The sequence below is a fragment of the Alexandromys fortis genome, unplaced genomic scaffold (genome assembly GCF_014885135.2).
Source record: "Alexandromys fortis isolate MF-2015 unplaced genomic scaffold, M_Fortis_MF-2015_v1.1 scaffold_102, whole genome shotgun sequence".
Classification (NCBI taxonomy): Eukaryota; Metazoa; Chordata; class Mammalia; order Rodentia; family Cricetidae; genus Alexandromys; species Alexandromys fortis.
Window position 1 is genome coordinate 1,835,805 of NW_026067984.1, and position 25,055 is coordinate 1,860,859.

At 38.7% G+C, this 25,055-nt stretch overlaps 1 protein-coding gene across 8 annotated transcripts in view; it reads right to left on the reverse strand.

Annotated features, from left to right (window-relative positions):
* Gria2 (glutamate ionotropic receptor AMPA type subunit 2) overlaps positions 1-25,055 on the reverse strand; it is a 122,049-nt gene that overhangs the window by 9,946 nt on the left and 87,048 nt on the right. For all 8 annotated transcript variants that reach the window (XR_007594722.1, XM_050158737.1, XM_050158736.1 and 5 more), the window contains exons 7-13: positions 19,282-19,449; positions 17,802-17,906; positions 16,875-16,985; positions 15,227-15,433; positions 14,398-14,768; positions 9,868-10,066; positions 341-588 (exon numbers count right to left, since the gene is read on the reverse strand). Coding sequence is in view for 7 of the 8 variants with exons in the window: in XM_050158737.1 (XP_050014694.1) it covers positions 341-588; positions 9,868-10,066; positions 14,398-14,768; positions 15,227-15,433; positions 16,875-16,985; positions 17,802-17,906; positions 19,282-19,449 (1,409 nt within the window). In the remaining variant the exon portion in view is untranslated. The remainder of the gene's footprint in view (positions 1-340; positions 589-9,867; positions 10,067-14,397; positions 14,769-15,226; positions 15,434-16,874; positions 16,986-17,801; positions 17,907-19,281; positions 19,450-25,055) is intronic.

A 25,055-nucleotide genomic window follows, 5' to 3' on the forward strand; every position in this document is an offset into this window, starting at 1 on the left:
GTGTAGGGTTTGTAAGACACAAAGGCTAGAAATGCTGGTAAAGGAAACTCAAAGATGAAACCAAGCTACACAAAGATGTAGTTTTGAAAATGAACGTGATTTAACTCCAAAATGAAAAGAAAAAAAGCTATAAAATAAAGCAAACCAAACCAAACAAAAGCCTGCTGTATAATTTAAAAGTGTATCCAAATGTCTCAAAACATTCAGCAACTTTTCTGATCATGTCTGTGATGGTGAGTTACCTCATGTCCGTATACAAACCGTAAGAGTCTTAAAGACACATCAGGGTAGGTGGGATACTATAACAACATTGAGCACATTGTTATACTATTCCACCCACCTTAATGAGGATCCTTTAGGTGTGGCGATGCCGTAGCCTTTGGAGTCCAGGTTGCCTCCCACTTTCATGGTGTCGCAAGGTTTCCTCTGCTCGATGTACTCATTCATGGTGGACTCCAGCAGGTAGGCATACTTCCCTTTGGATTTCCTGACTCTGGCCACTCCTTCGGCTGTCGTCCTCACAAACACAGAGGGCTCTGCGCTCCGCATGTAAGTCCACATCTTATCAAACACTGCAATTTTAGATCTCTGGGGAGAAAGCAAATGGTCCAGGGAAGACTGAGATAGCCCTTAGGAGATTCTGACAAAGCAGAAGGGAGGCAGGACATCCCTGTGCCAACACAGATACTGCCTAGGAAAAATAAAAACCTTCAACTTTTAATATTTTTGATAAAATTCTGTTGCTATAAAAATTAATTTCCTTTGCATTCATGAACACCTCAAACAGTGAAGTCACTGCATGAAAAAAAAGTAGGACCCTATAATGAATCAAAAAATATGCTATAATACATAAAGGACCTATTTCAAAGAACATCAAAAGGATATTTTTATTGCCTCAATTCTAAATAGTCTATCCTTAATTAGAGCAGAACAGGAATTCAGATGCCTAATTAGACTTGAAAAGCACTAGGCACCAAGACCCTGATATAGAGACGCTAAGCAAAAAACATGGTCAATGATGCTGGAAATTTCTATTAGACATTGTGGGGCTTAAACTTCATTGTCAACTTCACTGGCTTTGGAATCAAGGAAGACATAAGTCACTGGGCATATCAATGAAGCATGGCACTTGAGCAGTAACTGAACTTGCATCTTGACCAGGAAGTAGAATGCAGAGAGAGCAAACCGGGAATGGTATGGGCTTTGGAAACCTCCAAGCCTACCCCCAGTGACACACCTGCTCTAACAAGGCTACACCACCTAATCCTTTCCAGACAGGTCTACCAACTGGAGAAGAAGTATGCAAATCCACAAGTGAGTGGGACCAAACCATTCAAAACACCATTAGGTGAAAGAAAACTGTTTTCCATTTTTTTTTGTCTCATTGTTTCCATGTCTGGCAGGTGAGTTCATCTGTCCCCACGCCTCCTCTGGGGGGCAGCTTTTCCTGATACTGCTGCTGATATCAGAGTTTAGCATGTTTGGGCTTCAAGTATTGACTGAAGATGGATGGCTCCCCAGCAATCTTCTAAGCTTTCAAAGTCAGGGTTGGTTGAGGATCCCTTAGAGTCTTAGCCACTTCAGTGTGAAACAACAAGACTATAGGACATAAGACAGTCTAATTAATTGCATTTTATTATATTTTAATCCTATTAGTTTTGTTCCTCCTCTAAAATGTATCAATGTTATTTCCACAATTACAGTTTTTATTAGCTAATAATTTTTCTAACTCATGGAGACATGTTTCCATTTCTGAAATTATTCCCCTTTGAGATCACAGATTTGGAAGCATTATCTTGTCATGCAGACTTCATCGCTGTTATGGCATAAAGTTATAGGAATATCCTTCCAGGAACTCAACTGGAAGGTTAACCATCATCACAGCATCTCATCCAAGTTAGGCGTTGGGAGCAGTGAGACCCCAGATCCTGAATTTCTTGTAAACAACTTGTTTCCCCCTGATCTGAGTGCCTACATCCGCTCGGAGCACGAGACCTTCAGGAGTTCCTGATGGCAGGAGAGTGGTTTCTGGTGGGGTTGGCTGGGGCGTGGCTATCTCTATATAATCTGCCCCTGAACACAATAAAGGGGGCATTCTAGAAGCTTTGGTATCAGTGTTAAAAGGTCTGCGTGTCAGTTTGTCTCTGCGTCTGTGTTCTCAACCTCCAGCCCCTTGCCCGAAACTCGCAAACCGGGTTCTAGTGCACAGAGCACAGACACGGGCGCAGTGCGTGGCAGTTAGGTTCTTTTAAAAATGGAACTTCGTTGACTAGCTGGGGACTTGGTAAGGCAAACCAACATCCCCTTGGTGTTGGAAGCTGATTTACTTATCATTTCTCCCTTTCCTGTCTCTTTATTATTTATTTTAAAATTTCACTGTTTAATCTTAGTAAAATTGACAGTCTTGTTCAGCTTCAGGACTTTTCTATTGTGAGTCCTCACAAAAATGTGATGCTTAACTTTGGGATAAATTATAAACTTATTTAAAAAGTTTCAAAATAAAGTTGCACAAATCTTTTATCTATTTATTCATTGAACTGGTCATTTTTTTTTCAAATTGGTAAAACTATCCAAGGTGCATTAAAGATTAAATATTTTGATGCCCTTTGTGAAAGCCCAAACATTAGCGATGACAATTTCCATTTCATTCATAAAACTTTTCTATTCCCTACTAGATTAAAGAGTTTTTCCAAAATATGAGTGTATTCTTTCCAAGATTGAAGGGCATTAAAATGCAATATAGAAGACTGACTCAGTTTTTCAGCTGAAGGATTTCTCAGCCATTCTAATTATCTGCGGCCATCGGAAAGTCTGTGCACTGGTGAAGTCTGTACAGCTGATACTTCATCTCAATTCTACACCCACAAGCTCTCTGAGGTCAACTGAGTCATGGTTACTTATTTTTATAACATTTTTTTCTTTGTACTTTAAAATTTTTGAGACTATAACGCAATCACATCATTTTCCCTCCCCTTTTCTCTCTCCAAACCCTCCTGTTCACACTCCTTTCCTCTGCCCTCTTTCAAATCTATGGCCTCTTTTATACACACACACACACACACACACACACACACACACACTAGTTTCTTAAATATGTAAATAACCCTACTCTGTCTGCATAATGTTTCCTCCATGTCCATGTTTTCAGGTATTGCACAGCTAATTGATATGTCCTTCCCTGGGGAATATTATTCTACAACTCTTAGCAATCTGTAGTTGCCTACAATTATTTGTCTGTGATTGAGTCCTCATGAACTTTCCACTTTCCAACTTATAATGTCTATTGGTGACATCCTTGCTCAAATTATGTTTAGCCAGCCAGTCGTGTCGGTGAGATTTCATAGGTGAAGATTTTGACATTCCTCGGTCTTACAGCACACTCTCTGTTCCTCTGGCTCGCACTCCTTCCTCCCCATTTTCCTCAGGTATCTCTGTGTGTCAGACGCACATGTTGTTTTGTAGATACATCAGTTATGACTGTGTGATGATATTTTGTTTATGACTTAACAAATAAGCTTGCCTGAAGATCAGAGTGCAAAGCTAACCACACTAGTTAGCCATACAGGCCAGGCAGTGGTGGTGCATGCCTTTTAAATGAGCACTAGAGAGGACTAGAAGGTGGAATGAAAGAGACTCGCTCTGTTTTCAGTCTGAAGATTTCATAGAGGTAAGAGCTTTCGAGTGGCCATTTGTTTGCTTTTCTGATTTTCATCTTTAACTGCCAACCTCAGTCTCTGGGTTTTGAGTTAGTAGTGCTTCATGTAGCACCCATTGTTTGGGATACAAACTCACTACAAAGCACCACCCAACCGGCTAGGTTTTCCTTTCTTTTCTCTTTCTGGTTTTTCCATGAACCCCCTTCTCAGGTTGTTGTCGAACTAGCCTTGAGACCCAGACAGGCTTTTACTTTCTATGCAGCAGCAATAAGCATCACATTTTCATTGTTGTTGGTGGCGGATTTGTGAAAACACTGGAAATTTATTAAGGCAGGAACTAGTTAAAAGGGAGAGTGTTTTCCCTCATGTTACAAAATAGGAAACACAATTATGATAAGGAATGTTAGGTCTCTACGTGATTATGCAATGCCTGATTTTAAAAAGGAACGTCTAAATGAAGGGGTAATCAACTTAACCAGGATGGACATACTGTTAATTATCATGTTCATAACACTTGTTGTCTTGATAACTCTTGGAGATATGGGATGACCCTCTGTATGCTATAACTGTTTTATTACCATTGGTTAATAAAGAAGCTGCTTTGACCTATGACAGTCAGAACAGAGCTGGGCAAGAAAATTAAACTGAATGTAGGGAGAAAGAAGGCAGACTCAGGCAGATGCCATGTAGCTGTTGAAGAAAAAGGTTGACAGAATTTAACGGTTAAAATTCTTAGAGCCTTGTGGTGATACATCAGAATTCAATCCCTTGTGCTTGTTTCACATGCAATTTTCCATCTGAGCCATCTATACGTTCCTTAAGGAAATGCATAAAGACATTTGGAACACAGGAAAATGTAAAAAGACAAACAGCTGTGAATTCAGACGACGTACAGGAAGAAGTCACTTACTAACTTAGACTGCGGCTGCTTTATCTTTCCCGCTGTCATTGCTCTACCACCTCCACTTAAAAAGATGTCTGTATTTGGGGGATAAGGTCCTAAAGGCAGCAATCTAAGTCTTCCTGACAAAATGACCAAAGGTGCTTCATCCTTAAGCATAATCTTCTACCAAAATTATTTAGCTAAATTCTTTCTTTCTTTCTTTCTTTCTTTCTTTCTTTCTTTCTTTCTTTCTTTCTTTCTTTCTTCCTCTTTTTGTCATGTCAATAATGAATCTCTGGTAAAGAAAAGTATTTGAAGCCGAAGGTGAAAACTCACTCTTATTCTGGTTTGGGACTGCCTGTGACTAAAAGTCAAAAGGCAGTTGGTGGTTGGAAATTCATGGCAGATTGGGATGGACAGTAAAGATACTGCTTCAGAAAAACAAAATTAAGGAATCAAAAAATTCATTTGGAATGAAATTATGCAGGATAATGACTTCACACCTAAACTGTTCAGAAAAGACAATTTCATATATTTACCATATGTTAGCCAAGTTAAAATATAAAATGGAAATCCTCTCATGGTTAAAGTACTTAATTTTGATAACTTGAATTAAATACTTGTGCCTGCCTACAGTTTTGCTGTAATTTCATTTATGGTATTTGTAGATGTCTTCAACTGCCATTGGTTTTTAAGTTTCTATTACTCTACAAAATGAGTAGCCATCCACATCCATACAAGACACTATGCTTTGGGTGGAAACTTTGTAAAATTCAGAACAAAGCTATGCAGAAATATGAATTGTAAATTACGTCAGTGTCATATTTTTCTTCAAGTAATTATAATTATAATTGAAATATATATAATATGTAAAATATATGATGTATAAATTAAAATATTATAATTGAAAAGCTTCTAAATTTACCAACACGATTATATTTAATTTTATTTTACTCTGATCATTGAAACGATGTCAAAATTCTGTTTTTCCTCTGTCCAGAGCCCTCAGACATGTTTGTTGTCATGGCAACTGATGTGGAAAAGATATCTAGTATAAACAGAGAGAGATGATTCTTTATAAACAAGGTAATAAAAAAATCAAACCCTAAATCATGCTTGTGCATTGTTCTGTGATATTCATCTTCTTTCCGAAGCACACAAACTAGGCGTTTTAAGCATTGTAAAATGAGGGAATTGTTGAATAGTTTCATCGTTGTGACCTTTCCTGAGAGATTGTCCTCAGCATTCGCCATTGTGAAAACCAGTGCTTTGTGGGTGATGTGTGTGCTTGTGCATGGTCTGTAAGCAAAAGCTTTCTGTGGTCTGATGGCGGAGCCCTCAGCTGGTATGGCAGGTGGTGGTTTTTAAATGACCCAGCCAGAAAGTTGGGGACCAGTGACATTTGTGGAAAATACCTGTGGGACAAAGATAACCTATTTATCGTGAAAAAAGGGCACCAATAATCATAATCCAGTAATAAAATGTAGTCCCTTCTCACTATTGGAACACTGAAGTCCCATGACTTAAGAGCCTCCTGTCCCTGTCTTTAGACTTCTTTTCTTGTGAACTTTGAGAACCACTGCATGAGATGCATGGTCACTAAGCAGGGCAATAACTTTGAAAGGAGCCAGTGCCAAAGCCTCCTACATTTTGACCTTTTCTGCAGTGTTCTAATCAGGTAGAACTGACCAGAGGTGGCAGAGCCAGCTCCTTACAGGCTACCTATGTTCTTAAAGCCTGCAGATGAACAAAACGCTTCCTCAGATGCTCTGTCCAATAGTGAGAAAATTAAAATGTCAGAGAAAGGAAGGTTGCCAACCAGGAGGAAATGACTTCACCTTGTCATCTAGAAATGGTGCAGGCATGTAATCAATCTATATAACATGAAAGAAGAGAAATATGTAACAGATATGACTAACCATGCATGAATATCACCGTGTTTACTGTGCTATTCTTTGCTATGTATTCATGTTCAGGATTTATTTAATGGCTACAAACGTAGATGCTATTTACACATTTAAACATGTGTGAAGGACCAAAAAGAATCTCTTCTTGTGTGAGTAACATCCTACATATATAGAAATACATATATGGCCACTCTAAATTTCTGCAACACTTGAAAGCTGTACATATGTACGGTTGCTATGCTAAAATCAACAGATACTTATTTCTGCCTTATGAACACTGGTGACCTTTGTAATTGTAGCACAGAAATCATTGGAAGTACTGAAAATAATAGAAAAAAGGAGGGTTTACAAACTAGTGAAATCTCTTTTCTGTATGTCGTGTCATTGGGAATCAAGGACTTATAATGTGTCTTTGCTACACGCAATCAGCAGATGCAAGGATTGTAACATTACTGAAACAGTGTTTACCATCCTGTCAGTAAGCTAGCTTGTAATGACTAGAACACTTTCATCTGTGATCATACTTGCATGTTTTATTGGCTCAGGGCTGTTAATGAGGACCTTGTGTGTGCTAGGCAAGAGTTCTGCTTCTGCTTCAGAGATACTCCTAAGGGGTGACCCTTCTTGTACACTTTCATTTTTAATCCTGTTAAAATTAAAAATTAGGGAGACCTAAGTGTCCTGGGCTGGTTTTGAACTCATTCTGTAGTCAAGGTAGACCTCAGATTTGTGACTCTTCGCTTTCCCTTTTCCAAATAGCTGAGATTAAAGACATACACTTCCCAAGTCCAGACATGTGTATTTAATGCCATTCATGACAAAACATTTCATCCTTATTGATAATTTAAGTTATTGTAACCCTCTGGTAACCATGACTATTGATTTGTGAAATGAACATACTCACACTCACACTCTCTCACACACACACACACACACCTATAAAAGCAGGAAAGTTTCAAACTATCTTTCTAGCGAGGAACAATTGCATTGATTCTATGTAGCCGACATTTATGCTGTTTCTAGTATAGAGAACGCCTATGATGTTGAGCAACAACACTGCAGCTTAATGCACCTAGATCAGAACAATTGTCCTATCTGCAAACGAGAGGAATTAGACTCCTCCCAGAAGAGAGGAAGAACCTTTGCTCTGACAAGGATTTGGCAATGTTTTTCTTCCTCACGCTAACAGCACTAACAGGTAACACTTGGGCAGAGAGTATACGGTGTGCCCTGTCTTCCCAGAGGAGACAACTGGAAGAAATGGACCGATGACAGTGAGAAGGACTAAGAACACACAGGAAGAAACTCCTACTCCCCTTCTGAAAGTCAATCATTGTCCTTCGTGGACCAAGAGACCTGTCGCGGGCTCACAGGGAATGTCATCGCCTCTCTAGATTCTAACTTGCTGTGGGAACATAGCAAACTCAGGTTTTGTAAAAAAAAAAAAAAAAAAAAATCATTTTCTAAACAAAATTAAAGAACTATGATCTGCCCTATTTTAATGAGGGGAAATGATCAAAATTGAAACTCTAAAAATAGAAGTTTATATTTGAAATCCTAATTCCCTCCTAATTATAGGAATGCTACAGTGGCACTCTAATTAAGTACGATTAGCAAGCCTATGGCAGGTCAAGGCAGTGTAACAGAGTCCTTAGAGAGAAAGCTGTAGATATATAGAGGCCACTTCTAGCCCCAAATCTCTCAGACTTTTCAACACTGCATTCGACTTTCCCTTTCTTACAACAAATATTGATCAGCACTGAGGAGAAACACACATCTTAAATTAGAGAACTTAGAGCTCATGCCACGCTTCAAAATCTATATGGACTCACCAATTTCAGTAAAGTAATATTCACGTAACTTAATTTAATATTAACTTATTTACCGGAACTCTGTAAGTACTCTAGGCTTTAAAACAGCTAATATCACTGTAGTACAAAAGAGATTACTATAAGCTAGAAATTCAATGTAAGTAACATTTACATTAACAAAGTTATTTAATGAAACTGATAATTAAAATTAGATTCATTTGTAAGAAATCCAAATTGGATTTTAGAAACAGACATTCATCTCTATGTGTTCTAAGTTTTATTCATTTTTTTCAGCTGTTATTTGATTTGGACAGTGTCCTTATTTCTCAAATTGTTTTCCCCAAACCTGAACTCAAAGCTTGCTATTGTTACAACAGAAAAATGATGTCGTTACTCATAGATGCTCTAGTGGAATTAATACTATTCCAACTTTTAAAATAACAGACAAAGGAAAACCTAGCAACAAAATGAGATTATGTCGTAGTAGGAGATGTAATAACATTAGAACGGTTCACCGGTTCTTCGATCAGGTAGTCAAAAATCAGGTGGCCGAAGAACAAAACACATGAGCACACCTTCAACCCACTTCCTCCATTCCCTCTTCCTGGAAAGCTGGCCACCATGACAATCAAATTGGCTAGCTTTCAGCCTGCCTAGAATGTACCTTACATGAAGATCCAAAATACCTAGAACTAAAAGACAGTTGAAGAAGACCATAGAACAAATGTGTGGTGAACATTAATCTCAGGATGGTTAGCAAGCATCCCTTTACATCCTCTCCTTTCAAGCAATATAAAATTTCAACTGCACTCAGATAATAGAGTGAGAAGTAGCAGCTTGTAAATAGTCAACCACACAGTTTCTTTCTCTCACTAAGAACTCATATAATGCTGTGTGCACTGAGATCCAGCCAAGGCTCTTTCAAGTTCCTCCTGGAGCTAACATAAAAGACACAGCAAGGACCTGATCACATTTCAACCCCAACTGATACTTTAACTTCATGTAATCAAATGTGGATAGGGTCATGTGGAGCAAAAACTTTAATTGTTCTTAATAATAAAAACCCAGAGTCAGATATAGGGGTTAATGCTGAAGATCAGAGTAGCAGAGAGGCCAGCCACTAGAGAGTTCTTTTACCGCTACCAATGCTCAGGCCAAAAGGAGGATTCTGCCCCAGCTGCATCTCCAGACTCCGTCTGTCTCCCCCAAAGCTCAGCCTGCAACTGTCTCCACCAAACCCAGGCTTATATAACATGAAAGAAAGCTGCGGCACCCTTTCCTTAGAGAATAGCAGTAACCTAAACTGCATTTGTTTCATTTTTGTTCTCAAGGAAAGTCAATCAGTTTTTAGAAAATTAAGATTGCATAACAATATTATTTCTTCTGAGGAACTAAGAGTAAAAAAGTGTGGAAGCACAGCAACAGTTGGACATCGGGACAATCTGAGATAGAAACATACCGAGATCAAAGTCAACAGAGACAGCTGGTTCTTTCCACACAGCACCCTTTCTTTCATGGACCATGGGAAGAAGAGGGAGGCTAATTTATAGGGATTAAATTTAGAGAAAGCAAACAAGCAACACAGACACTAAGAAACCAGAATCTCTTACCCTGAAAAACTCTTTAGTGGAGCCAGAGTCTAAAGTTCCATAAGCAATTTCTGTTTGCTTAGACAGATCCTCGGCACTTTCGATGGGAGACACCATCCTCTCTACGGTCAGGAAGGCAGCTAAGTTAGCCGTGTAGGAGGAGATTATGATCAGGGTAAAGAACCACCACACACCTCCAACAATGCGCCCAGAGAGGGATCTGATAACAAGTATGAAATGGATTCGTAAAGTGAAATGAAATATCTAATATAAAAACAAGTTAACATTCATATGCAAATAACCACTTACAGAATAGTTCACTTTATACCTTGCAATACATATTTTAGCTCAAGAAACTAGGAACTACTAACAATTTGGGACTAGAAGTACAGAGTAAGAAGACTGAGATCTGAGGATGTATCCAAAGACCTACACTATTCTTGGGACATTCCCATAATTATAGACCCAAGTAATTAATGGTGTAAAATTTCCCAAGAAAGCAACTTCAGGAAATGTACAAATATCTCATCTAATATACACAATACTTTGTCTACTTATGATGCAAGCACAAACAGAAGAACCTTAGAACAGCATTAAAGTTCATAACAAAACAAGTATTGCTAAATTGTATAGCATTAATATAGCTTTCAACATAAAATACACTCTCCCCTTAATGCACCTGACCCCCACCCCCCCACAAGCAAGCTCAGCTCCATCAAAACATGAGGTTTTGGGGTGTGAAGATCATGTGCTTGATACAGCACCGGAGAGAAATGGAAAATGAAATGACACTGAATGTAAAACATAATTCTCAATGAGTAAATCAGATGCCTTCATGGTGTGGACTGCTCTGACCCTGTTCCTTTGTGTTTCCTGCTTGAGAGAGGAAGAAAACTCAAAAGAAAACAAATTAGACGTTTAAAATTTAAAAGATATAAATTCCTAATGTGAAGTATAAGAAGATGGCATCATCTGTCTGACTATAAATACACATGATGTTTTTAAAAATCTTAATAGATTGCCAATGTTTTTCTTCAAATATTGAAGGAGATGAATGCAGTTATGTAGATACCAACAAACATCTGCTGTGTTATTTTAGATTTTATGGGATTCGGCATATAATTGAGAAATTTGAAGTAGCAGCATTTCCAGATTGTTAAAACATGAAAGTTGGTCAATTTAATGGCAGAATCAAATTTATTGACTATTAGCATTAGGTAATGCAGCCTTTGATAAATAGATATAAGATAAATTTCTGGTGATTTTAGTAGAATAGACCGCTTGTTCCATACAAAAGAATTAGCTAATTTCAATAAACTTAAAGTTTAGGCCATCATTTAGGCTTTAAATGAAAAACTGAAAAAGTGTAATTTAACCTCCAAGCCAAAGTCACTATAAAATGTGAATATTTAAATTAACATGTTAGAAAGGAAAGTTTAAATATTTCTCACATGGACTCTAAATCAAATGTTTTTTTAAATATTGGTTCTGGAAAACACTGATATTGACATAGTCATCTTCCAGTGTATCCTGTCTTTCTGTGCTGCAGGACAATTATAGGATACACACCTGGAACTCTGAGGACAGACTCAGAACATGGCTGCTCGCATCCTTCAACACTAAGGTTGTTTTTTTTAAATACATTTGACACTGTGCAATATCTCCTACCTGATTAAGAATTGTGCTTATATGTTATTCTATTCTAGTTAAAAAATAAAAACTACTTATCACTTTGCTTTTATTCCAGTGCTTAAAAATATTATTAAGATCAAATATTTCAGTGTTACTTTAAATATATTAATTGTAAGACATAGAACATATTTTTAGATTTTTATCACTTATCTTTATTTTAAAAGCAGCAATTAATTTTTCTGAGAGTTCTGGAGAAATTTTATTAAGAGGAAAAAACTTAATTTTGATTTGTAACAAAAGTTGCCATCATCAAAAATAGAGATTTTTTTACTTTCTGTAGCAGATGCTGAAGAAGGGAAAAGCAGAGACACTGTCATGTCTTCTAAATACACATCAGATAAGGATGTTTCAATGGCATATGATTTACATGGAGAGATATTGTGGATGTAAAAAAAAGCAGCCTGAAGAATACCAATAATCATTGTGCACATTGCTTTTCTAATGCCTATGTTTTAAAAACATATCTCATAGTGACGGGGCCCCAAACCAACTTTTTCTTCTTTTGTTTTTTAATTTCAGGCAAGTTATAGTCACTGGTTTCAGCAAATTGTCCTAGACTGTACTTCAATTGCGCCCTCTCAGCGTTCTTAATGGAGTTCCACAACAGATTTCACCTGGAAAGGGTGATGCATTTCCAAAGTTTATCAAAGGAGTTTCTAAGTGCTCTGTTCATTTTCAGCTCTTTGTAAGACAGCAACGCATTCTATTGCTCTGCTGTGCAGCGGCCATAACTGCCTTCTAAGACAAAGGAGTGCACTTCATTCTTTTATTAAAACAATCATTAAATTGGTCAGTGCTATGTTCTAGGCTCAGTTTAAGTGTATATACAGAAAATAAGCAGAAAGATAAATATATTTTTAGTATAGGTGTTATATCTAAATATTCTGAAATAAAAATATATTAATAAAGGAAATACCCTAACTGAAAACCAAAGTTTCTTACTAAGAAAAGAATGTCCTTGAGTGAGACTCAAGAATAAAATCAAAGCACAAAAAATATATACTATTTCGGAAGCAAGCTTAATAAAAAAAAAAAAGATAGAGAGAGAGAGAGAGAGAGAGAGAGAGAGAAAGAGAGAGAGAGAGAGAAACTGTCCTAATGCCATAGTGGACCCTGGAATGTTCTAGAATAAGTGTGCCTTCCATCCCAGCCACAAACACAAAAGATTTTCTGATGCTTAGCAGATACTAGATAGCAAAGCATCTGTGGTGCCATGCTGTGAGTGGGAGGTGGGAAGCTCCCAGGCCCGGTCCATCTCTGGGAACACAGGACAGTACCCACTTCATTACAAACCCCCACACACTTCTGCTTACCTGAAAGGCAGAGCAGAACGTGTGCCAGCCAAGCTCAGCTGCCTTTACTTACAATAAGTGACCACGATTCAGTGGTCTTACCCAAGCTCAGCTGCCTTTGCTTCCAATTAGTGACCACGATTCAGTGGTCTTACCCAAGCTCAGCCATTAAAGCTACAGTTCTATGGACCAGATTGTCCTCTGAGTTTTCAGTTTTGTTATTTTTTCTTCCTTATTCTTAGAAACTGATCACCACAACTCTAATTTAAATCGGATAACTAAATGTAGAGACGACAACCCCTCTACGTGTTGTCAGAGTTTAACTCTGTATTTAGGACCATGTGCTCCTTTGTGCATACCATGAAACTTTATTTAGACCATTTCTAGTTCATGGAAGACCTAAATAGAATCCACGGTGAATATGGAGCTAAGATTTGTCTTTATAAATACTTACTTTATTTGTTTGTTTTTTCTTTTTAATGGAACTTTTATAATACACTACCATTACAGCTACTGACTATCAGAGATCAGTTGTTTAATAATTTCTGCCTAGGAGGTACATTTCCTTCTTTTCAGCCAGAAAAAGATACTTTAACACTCAGAAAGCTATGAATTTTAAAGATGTTTATATTCATTTTGAAATTAATTGCTTGTAATCCACTAAATACTAAAAACTAATATTTGAATGAATTCTCATAAAAAAGTCACTCCCTTTACTAGTAAAGATTTACCCTTGGAATCAAAGGAGGCTACTCTATCTCAAATTGAACTGCCCCAGAAGACAAATAACATCCTGGCTTTAAATGTTAATGATAACACACTAGCAGAAGTAGGATTTATTTCTCTGAAGAGACACGGGTACTTATCACGAGTCTTGTAACATAAACAAAAACAACTGGCGATTTATGTCAGATATATGACAATTAGTCACTTTAGTCTGAGATGATCGTATCCTGATGGGAATCTCTGATGTGTGAGTGGTACCATTCAATAGGCATCTGCAGCAAAGTCATTGGTTTTCTGTCTGCATTTTTAGATACCTGAAAATGTATGATCAACCATTATACACAGAAGCCTAATATTCAAAAACCTTAATAATCTCTCTCTCACACTGTTTTCATGAACTGATGGTAACAGGAAAATAAAGAGATGAAGTATGTTCAAATGAAGTGTTGTCTTACAAGTTGTTGACTCGGAAATAGCTAACATCGCCCATTTTCCCATATACAGGTCTGTGGATCAACACACAGATGACTGTAAAATGAGAATATGCAGCAAAAACACGGTACCCCTCCAAGCAGGCATGGAATGATAGGAACCTTATGCATTTTCTAGCCTCTCCATGGTGTGTACAATTTCACCAGGGAAACACATGGCCAACATTCAAAGAACGTTGTTCAGGTATTTCACAGGCTTACGCCGATGGTAAAAGTTTGTCCTCTAAGCATCTTAAATTGCTTGGACAAGCAGTCGGCAGCTGGAGACATCTTCATAGTGAACTCATAAACACCATGGACATCCACTTGAGACCTAAAATGCACAAAGTTGAAGCAAGCGAGTAACCAACCTTGGCGAAATATCGCATCCTTGCTGCATAAAGGCACCCAGGGAAAACCAGAGACTATTAAAAATCCCAAATTCATTAGTTGATTCACTACTTTGTGTTTCTCTTCCATCTTCAAACTCCTCAGTGTGCCACTCGTAGGGGCTAAATCTGCTGACCAGGAATAAAACTACACTGACCCCAATGTAGGCAAACACAATGCACATCCAGATCTCATAGGCTAAAGGATCAAGAAAGGAAAACACTCCTGGTTTGGACTTCTGAGGCTTCTTGATCATGATAGAGATTCCAAGACTCATGAAGGGCTTGGAGAAGTCAATCACCTCTTCTCTCACAAGGGTGATAGTTAACGGAGCAATTGCAATGTCAGCTTTCTGTAAAGGAAAGAAAGGAAAATAACAGGACCCACCATTATGGTTAAGAAAGACACATGTTTAAAACTTGGGATGGAAATTCAAGAGTGGCAGTAATTATGGCTCTGGTGCTAAAGAATAAGAAAGAGGGCCATGTATTTATTCACCTACTACTATAGACAAATCGTTGACCTATCTGGCTTAGATAAGGTCATTACACAGTTCCTGTGATATACACTTGAAGTTTGGGGATAACATATGTGCTTAAAGACTGGTCAATGAATGTTTCAATTAATTTTCAAGTTTGCTTCTTGTTTTTGTTTCAACCTTTCAAGTTTTATCAAATAAATAAAACGGTTGTTTTCTAGAGCATCATGGAATGCCAAAAACTGATAAATGGATATTTTAAAATAGAATGACCATTCTCTCAACAATGGTTCAAACTGAATTACTTTAGCTTTAAAGAGATATATACTTACCCCATATACAAGCTCTCCAACCATACCATTCCAAATTTTGGTGTCTGCATCCCTGGCCCCATACTTGCCATCCCCAACAATAGTCAACTTGTACTTGAACCCACAATGTTTGGCAATTTCTGCAGCTAAGTCAACACAGTAGCCCTCATAACGCTCATTCCCCTCAAGCATTTCATGATTTTTCTTCATCATAACATATGGTGATTCCTGTAAGGAAAGACAATATGTTCAACTGATTATCATCAAGATTTACATGCTGCTATTATGTCAAACCCATAGCTTAATAATTACTTATTATACCTAGGCATATGTTAGATATAGATAATATGACAGACATTGAAATAACAATATATAGGCATAGTGCTTCTACAATCAACCTCCTCAAATCTCTCTATTATTGGTCATTAAAATGGCTTATGTCTAATCATATTTGAGTAAGATACATAAAAGCTCTTTGCATAGCCTCTCGTTTTATTTGTAATCCTTAGGCACAAGAGAGGGAAATTTTTGCTCAACAGCTACTACCTTTGGGTCTTTCTTACCCTTATTGAGTTCAGGCAAGATCTGTGTTACTGCTACTCCAAGTACAAACATCATGTAGGAGAAAAGCTGCATGTACAATGATACATAAACTGAAATGGTCATTGTCATGGCAACAAACTGATTCTATTCCTGAGAGTTTTGTGTCTTACTTCATCTAAGAGATATAATACGCTAGAATAATGTTACACGTATAGTTATAGAAGCTCTCTCTCTAGAAACCCATGAGAGAGGAAGTATGATGAAATTATTCAGCAAATCTAATGTTGTTCATTTTGGAGTGTTACAGAATATAAATCTAATTGAGTTAGTGGTTCCTTTCAATAGCATGATGAGGGTGAGAATTCCCAAATGTCTAACTCACACTCATGAAGAGAATTCCAGGTGCCACTAATGTTTTATCTAAATCTCTTATAAGTGTCTTTATATTTTCATCTCATGTTGTTAGGAAAATGAATTCACCAATTTATAACCTCATTACTAAGTAAGAGTGCCAAATCATCTTATCACAAAACCACATACCCTAACAAATTCCACCTTCTCTCCACCCCTTGCTTGGCATTGTGTCTTCATGATCCACACATCTAGGCAAACTTTGCTTCCTTCTTTCAATAGTCATGTCTTTGGAACAGGGCACATGGCTACCACTGTGTTCAAATGATTGGTATAAAGGAGATCACACTTGCCTTTCATTGTGTATAAAGAGGGCTTAGCAACATTATTAGCAGCATTATTAGATCATATTACTAAACTGGGGGGAGGGTGGAGATGAACCAGAGTTGAGTGAGATTTGAAAGGATGTGTAAAGAGCGAACAAGACTTTGCTCTGCTCTTCACTAGTGTCTGCAGCAGGGTATCAGTTATCTATCAAGCTAGACTCCAGCCTGCTAGAGGATGAGAACATTCTACCTGCTTCAACTCAGCTTGTGTATAACCCTTAGAGTAGGTAAGCATGCAGTAAGGGACACAATGACAAGTAAGCAATGAATTAAGCATTGTAAAAGCTGTTTGGTGATCTTCCTATTCTAAAGCCTAAACATCAAGTCTCCAAGTAGATACTTAGAATAAGAAAACATGCAGCCCAACCTAGGAAAGTGTGATTAATTACCAAGATTGTGGTGACCACCACAGTTTTATTTTCAAGCCCAGATGTGTCATTTCCAGAAGGGAGCTCGGTTAGGGTGACAACCATTTTGTCCACTTCACTCCAGTAGCCAATCTGGAAAAGGTCACAGTTGATGAACAATGATGAGAAGTGGCCTGGCTTCATGGAAAACACGTGACACTTTTCAAACCCATGTCTGCACCCAAAGCAACGCCCACCTTACAGAGACTTCTAAGGACCAGCAACAGCTTTACCTTCATGAATATGCATCTGGTTGGAAATGAAATTCCGAAGAAAAGATAATTTCTAAAATTAGGTTGAATCTTCCTATTTTATTATTTATTTATTTATTTTTGTTTAATTGACTCAATAGCTTGTTAGGTATCCTTAGTTTGTCTAGAACTCACTATATAGCTCAAGTTCCATTCAACTCACAATCCCCTGCCTCAGCTTCTGTAGTTCATGTGCCAGTGCACCTGGCTCACTTTTCACATTTACTGGATAATTTGGTTGGTGAGGTAATAATTTATATATGTAAATATATCTCAAACAGTGACAATTTAGCCAGACTATTTTAAGGCAAGATTTTGAATTAAACAGTTTAATATGTGCTTATACCACTATTTATTTGATCTAATTACATAACATCTTTAGCAGTTCTTTTCTATCTTATAATTAAAGTCTTCTTATCAAAGTTGAAAAAGGCACGTAACACTTCTGCATATAGGTACTATTTTAGATTAATTATTACTATCACTTATGAAAAATGAGTTGATTTGATTCAAAACAAATCTCAAAACTGAATTTGTTTCTAGAAGCGGCTCATCACTATTTACATGCACATGCTCTCTGACCCCAGGAGTGGAAAAAGCTCACGACAGAATCTGCCTCTTCAAAGGGAGACCCCATTTTAAATACTTAAAGTCTTACCTTCCGGGGCCCGTTTGTTTTTAGCTCCATGATATTAATCGTGTAGTTTATTCTTTTTCCGTTCTGGTCAAACTTTATATTTCCAGAGAGACCTTCAACTTGAACCTAAGGATGGAATGGAAATAGAACACAGTTATCAATTTATTAAATTCAAGATGCAAACTGGGAAGATTGCTCACACTGACCTGGACAGGTTACTGTTTACTCTGTGTGTGTGTTTAAGTTTATTATTTAAATGACATGTTTTTCATTTATTTTACTTACCAACCCCCACTCCCTCCTCCCCTTCCATACCTTTGCTTTTCTCCCCTTTCCCATCTACTCTCCTCCCCAAATGTCTTTCCTCCATTATCATTCAGAAAGAGGCAGACCTCCCATGGGCTTGCACAAAGCTTGGTACATCTAGCTGAGGCTTAGCTTCTCCTCTTACATGAGATGAGACCAGGTAATAGAGCATGGGGAACAGGTTACCAATAGCCAGCTGAGCACCAGGGAGAGGCCCTACTCTGATTGTAAGAAGCCTTACTAAGAGACCAAATGAATTGTCACACACATGCAGAGGTTGCCCTAGGTTGGTCCCGTGTAGGCTCCCTGGCTGTTGGTCTAGTGTCCACAAGCTCTCAGGAACTCAGGTCCGCTTTCTCCGTGGGTTCCCCCATCATGACACCCCTGGCTGGTACAATCCCTCCTCTTTTTCTTCCACAAGACAGCACAGTAATTGTCTGTGGATCTCTGCCTCTGCTTTCATCAGTGACTGGATAGAGTATCTCTGATGGCAATTAGGGAAGTTACCAATCTGCTTACATAAGATGGCCAATTCATGCATTCTTTCTACTATTGCTAGGAGTCTTAGTTGGGGTCATCGCTGTGGGCTCTTGGGGGCTTCCCTGGCACCAGGTTTCTCCCTATCCCCCAATACTCCCCCATCAAGACATCTCTTTTGTTACTCTCCCCCACCATCCTGCCTTCAACAGACTTCCCACAGAAGTCTGCTCTTTCTAGCTCCCACATCTCCATCCTCTCAACCCCCACCCACAGTGTACCCAGATCTTTACTCCTTCCTGTTCCCAGGGAAATTCATATCCCTCCTTGTGACTCCTTGCTATCTAGCTTTTTTCGCCCTATGCAATGGGATACTACTCAGCTGTAACCAATGATGGCTTCATGAAATTTTCAGACATATGGATGGAACTAGAAAAAAATCATTCTGAGTGAGGTAACCCAGACCCAGAACAACAAACATGATATGCACCCACTCATAGTTGGTTATAAGGACTAAAGTGCAGGTTAACCAATCTGTCTATTCTTTACCCTACCTTTGTCTTCTGAGGAGACAACATGGCCTGTATATTCAACATAAAGAATAAAACAAAGGTAACTTATATGTTTTGGCAAAACAAAAACAAACAAACAAAAGTCGCACAGAAACCACCTTAATGACTATGTGCTGCCACATTCGCGCGGGTTCTGTGAAACTGACCTGTTTGAGGGCCCTTTCTATTTCTACACCTTGTCCCCAAGGCACAGCTGGGTTGGCCAAACAATCCCCTGCATTGCCTCTCCGGGAGATTTCAATCCTCTGCTTCCGAAGGTTGCGGAATGCTTCGGTCATCACTTGGACAGCATCGTAGGTCAGGGCAGATGTATACTAAAAGGAATCACAAATTTTATAGGGATGGGAGGAATTCAGAACTTTGTTGCCCATGACCTAGCCTACCATGCAACACAGGTCATCCAGAATGCTCTTGCCTACCAAGCAGTATGAATACTGGGTAAAAAGGACCAAGACGTTAAACACATCTCCTCCATGTACCTATCTTAGAACCCAACCAGAAGTTGGGCTATGGGACTACAGAACTCATTCTGAACACTCAATATGCCCAAATATCTCAGTACATCAGCTAACTTAACCAGAAGCTTATTGTATTTATTGAGATCAGGTTATCATTGAACCAGTATTTTATGGACAGCTGTGATGATATATAAACTTTCAAAATAACAATAAACATATCATCAACGACTAATAAGAAATTCATTGGTTAAAATAGACAGAAAATAGATGAGTTTTTTAACCTGAATTTTGAATTCAAGATTGGTGGTGCCTACATACTCTTTAGAGTGGTGTTAGACCATTTTTTGCCTTCTCCTTTGTGTTTCTGGTGTTGAAGAAGAAGAAACAAACTCCACCACTCCTCAGCTATTTCTGTGATTTAACAGTCTATGAGGATGCCAGCTCAAACTTACAGAGGCTGAGCGTGCATTCACATGACTCCAGCAGTCCTTGCCCTTTTCCCTTTCCCTCTACACCCCCAAAAAACCATTTGATGGCATTCCTAATGCTACTCACCAAGGTCTACACACTTATTTGGCTACTTCCTTCTCCTGAAGCTGGCTACCAAGTCCAGCAACCAAAAGCCCTCTTTGGCTCACCTGTTTAATATGCCCAATTAATATTAAATACCTCATCTTAACACAGGGTTTCCCATTTTATCTTTATAAACCACTATTTGCCTATGTGCCACATCTGTCTCCCTCTGTCCAGAGGCACTCCTTTGTCTCATCAGGACAATCACCCTTCCCCTTTTCCGATTATGTTGTACTGCGGAGAGGAAGACACCCCCCCCCCTCCGCTATAGAAGTACCTGTTTTGTCACCTGGAGAAAAGCCTAGGCCTCACAACACATTTGCCCCTGAATGGACCGAACAGAGCTGGCCACACTTTTCTCAGCCCTCCCATTCATGCAGTGTGCTAAGGGTACACCTCCAGTTTCCTTAAACACATTTGTTTCCGGAATCACTCATTATCCCTCATCAGCACACTCACGAAAGTCTCTATACAAACTCGGCTTCTTTATTATTTTCTACCGCAACTAAAGAAAGAAATGAGAAGAGTGGAGGAGAAAAGAAAAGAGGGAAGGAGGAGATAAAAAGGGAAGAGGGAAATACTTCGTCAAATATTTTTCTTCAAATCATCATCCCATTTTTTTTTCTATTCCCTTCTTAGGAAATGCTTTGAGAAAACAATCTGTCCTGGCATATTAACCTTCTTCACTAAGTGCTACTTTTTGCTCTGTGCCTGTGAGTGCCACCCACAGACTCTGACAGACTCTGATTCTGCTTGGGCAGGGCAGCCCTTCCTACACAGCGATCCTCCAGTTCCTTTCCCGTTTGTCTTATTTATGGCGTTTTCCAGCATCTGACCATCCTATGTGAACATTTTTCATCTGTTTCCTGTAACTATCTTCCGCACCAGAACAGATGCTTCAGGGAAGGGGAGCTCTTGCCTATTACCCCTGAATTCTTATAGACTATGATTGGGCTTGGCTTATTGAAAGGGCAAAAAGAATCAATGAGGGGATAAAGAAAGAAGGAAGAAAGGAAGGAGGGAGGGAGGGAGAGAGGGAGGGAGGGAAGAAGGAAGGATTAGAAGAAACTTAAATTTCTGACAACAAAAAGATGTTTAAGGGCTGGGCAACTGTAGCAGAACATCTACCTAAAACGTGCACAAATCATGCTCATGATTAAAAAAAATAAGTGAAAAGATATAGTTTCACAGCTAAGTTTCCAATTCTGGTCAACGAGAACAGCTGAACAAGTGCATTACCTTTAAAAGCAAAAGAAGGGCTAACCACAAGGAAAGGAAGCTGACTCCATTACTTTCACAAGATTCTATTTCATGGATCACTTAAAAGTTGTATTATATTCCTATCAAAAAATTATGTTGATGTAAGAGAAGAATTGCTGAAGCTTAATAAGAAAGGACATAGCAGGCTGCATCTGCCTCACTGTGTATCTGTTTTTATTAGCCCACAGTGAGAAGCAGTCATTTTCTTTCTGTACGCTATTCAGTTTATTGCCAAATTAACTCTTAACACTAATTCCTAGGTCTTTGAATAGGTAATGGAACTTAAATTGAATAAGTTGAATATTAAGAAAATATTGCGATTCATATTAAAATTATAGTAGCTAAAAGCCAAGATTTTCATTAAGTCAGCTTACTCTCATTACAGGGAGGCACCCATGAAGCCACCCACTAACTGTTTCAGAGGACTATAAATGTGAGCGAAATGCATTGGAAATCTGATTAGGCTGAGCTAAAAGCGTGCTGATCCACGCAACACAACCCCATTGCTACAGAGCATGCCCACTGGGCGGAAAGTCCCCTCATCCTTGCCCAAATGCTCAAACCTAAACAAGCGTTCAGTTTATTGTCCTTTTAAATTAAAATGCCCAGTCAGAAACGCAATTCGGAGCACGCAGATAACGAGTATTCTGTGATGCAGTGCCCGTTAGCTTCTGGTTTGCTTTTTCAGTTCATTTGTTTCCCTCAAGGAGTATGCTCACAATTTTGACTGGAGAGTGAAAGATTTCCGTTGGTTTCCACTGCTCACTAAAGCAGATATAAATTAGTTTGGAGAGATGGTGGTGATGTGGGAGTGATTTCTTATTAATAAAGAAACTGCCTCGGCCCTCATAGGACAGAAAATTAGGTAGGCGGAGTAGACAGAAGAGAATGCTGGGAAAAAGAAGCTTAGTGAAGAAGTCGCCATGATGCTCCCTCTCCAGACAGATGCAGGTTAAGATCCTCCCTGGTAAGCCAGCTTGTGGGCTACACAGAATATTAGAAATGGGTTAGAACAATATGTAAGAGCTAGCCAATAAGAAGCTGGAACTAGCCGGGCCAGGCAGTGTTTGAAAGAATACAGTTTCCGTGTAATTATTTCTGGGCATAACCTAGCCATGTGGGCAGCCGGGGGGACGCAGCCCCGCCGCTCCTATTTCAACATGGTGGTGGCTGTGTAACTGTCTTCCTCCTCTGAGAAAAACTGCTGTGTCCCTGCCCTGATGTTACGTTCTGTGAACTCTCTCAGCTGAGTTAGGCATTCATCCTTCAGTGGGGGGCCATTTAGCTTAGTGCTTCCCAGCATGGCCACTGCCACACTCACACAAGAAATCTGGGAAATCATTTTTATGGTCCATTTTCCAAATGCAAGCTTTATTACATTTTAAGTGTCTATCTATTGAGGCTCATATTTCAAAAATAAAATGAAATACTCATTTTACATGTTTGTTATGTTCAGTAACATCATGCCACGGGATAGCGTGATCACAGGTACCAGAAGAAGGCATTTCTAACACCAGAAAAGGGCGGCAGAGAGGAAAATGTGTTTATCTCACTTCCTGCATTACAAATATAAAAGAGGATGCCGTGAATACAATGTGAGTTTTTGTAGATTGCCATATGGTGCCATGGTTTTTTACACACATTTTCTACACCTTGAAAACATAGAAAATTGTATTTAAAACAGAAATACTCACTACTTTTACTCACTACTAAAATGTTTTTAAGTCCTATAGATTTCATTGTTTTCAATTTGTTGTGAAACTTAAAGCTCTTTGGGAACAGTTTAGAAAGCACAGAACTTGTATGTCAGAAAGCAGGCCTGGGCCCAGACTTGCCTCTTGCTCCTCCGTTGTCTTGGGGTGGTTACCAGAGTGTTTTATGTGATGCTTCTTAAGTGAGGTCCTCAAACTGTGGGTTGTGACCCCACGAGCATGGAGCCCACACCCTGCAGATTTTACATTATGAGTCCCAACAGTAGCAAAAGTACAGCCATGAAGCAGCAATGAAATAATTTTATGTTTGGAGGTCACCACAACACAAAGAACTGTGTTAAAGGGTCGCAACATTAAGAAGATTGAGAACCACTGTTGGATTTAGAGAAACAAAACAGTGTCTGTACTGTCTTAGCAGGGACTGGACACAAGCTAATAGAAGAGAGCCCATATTCTCCTGATTCTCTAGTTAGCATTTGTGATATGGCAGTTACGAAAAAAATCCAAACACATGCATTATTGTATTGTGACTTTGTAGTTATTGAAAAACCTTAAGCCACAGATAGCTTTGTTTGATTTTATAGGTGAAGATTACAGGTCTTAAAATAATCATTTTTACACAGTGCTCCAAAATTTTCCTACCAGGGAGGAATTTGAGGTCAGCGCTCTGTGACTCTGAGATAGTGACCTGACTTCCCGGTTCACCTGAACTGTCACTATGTAAAGCAGAAAATCTCAAATCTTATAAAGTCTTAAAAAATTTATAAGAAAAATTTAGGAAGCCTTTTATTTTAATTCCTCACAACATGTAAAAATCAAATAGGGACTCAAGGGAAAAGAACAGTGGGGAAAAGTGCACTGTGAGCCTAGAATTATTCACGGAACTCAATTTCACATTCACCAGCACCCACCCCCTGGAAGCGCTGTCTGTGATAAGGTCATCTCTAATTTACTGAAAAGCATCTTGAACATGTGCCCTTTAAAACTGCAGGGCACAGAGGCATCAAACCTTCATGAAACTCTACATCTTTGGCAGTCACACCAGCGAGCCACCATTCCCAGGACGGAAATGGGAGCTCAGCAGGAAGAAGCCAGAATTGGCATCTTTCATTATTTTCCATGGATAACGAAGATATTCTCAATGAATATGAAGAAAGAAAGACCTATTTTTAAAGGAACACATTTAAAACACACACACATATGTTTAAAATCATATACACATATACACTTATATGGCTAAAATATAAAGATTATCTGTTATTTTCAGAACAAAAATCTTACTCAAGGAGCAAGCATCTCACGTTCAGGGGCTTGGGATTACGTACTTACAGATTCTACCCTCAGTAAAGCGAATTACGCAAATTAACACAGAAAAGGAGCTTCAGTTTAAAGCAAGGTCTGGATTTGATTCAGCCAGAGCAAGGACTTGTTCGGCGGCAGAATACTGAGTCAATCACTTTCCTCCCTGTCTTTGTGCAGAGTTCCTTAGCAATAACAACTTAGGAAAAAGCCCCGGCTGTCTAGTGTGATGACTCTGGCTTCGGTTTCTACACATGGTGAGCAGAGATGCCTCCCCACCAGTCCCTGGAGTTTTCCCACCATGGAGAGGCCATGGGTGAGAGCAGAGAGCCAGCAAAAATTAGGAATATTGATGTAGCTTTTTATCAAGGGCCCAACGTGCCTTTCATATAATTGCTGAAGCTGAGATTTTTGGAGAAATCTTGTTGACCTACAAGTGTTCTTCAGAGGAAGAATTGAGTGAATGCAGCTGAACACAGATGTCCTTCATTATAATCATACATATGGATAATTCATTTAAATGGCACAACATAGATTTATTTGAAAATACTTTTCTTCAGAATATGCAATTTTGGCAAGATCAGCTTGGTTTTTTTTGTTGTTGTTGTTATTGTATAT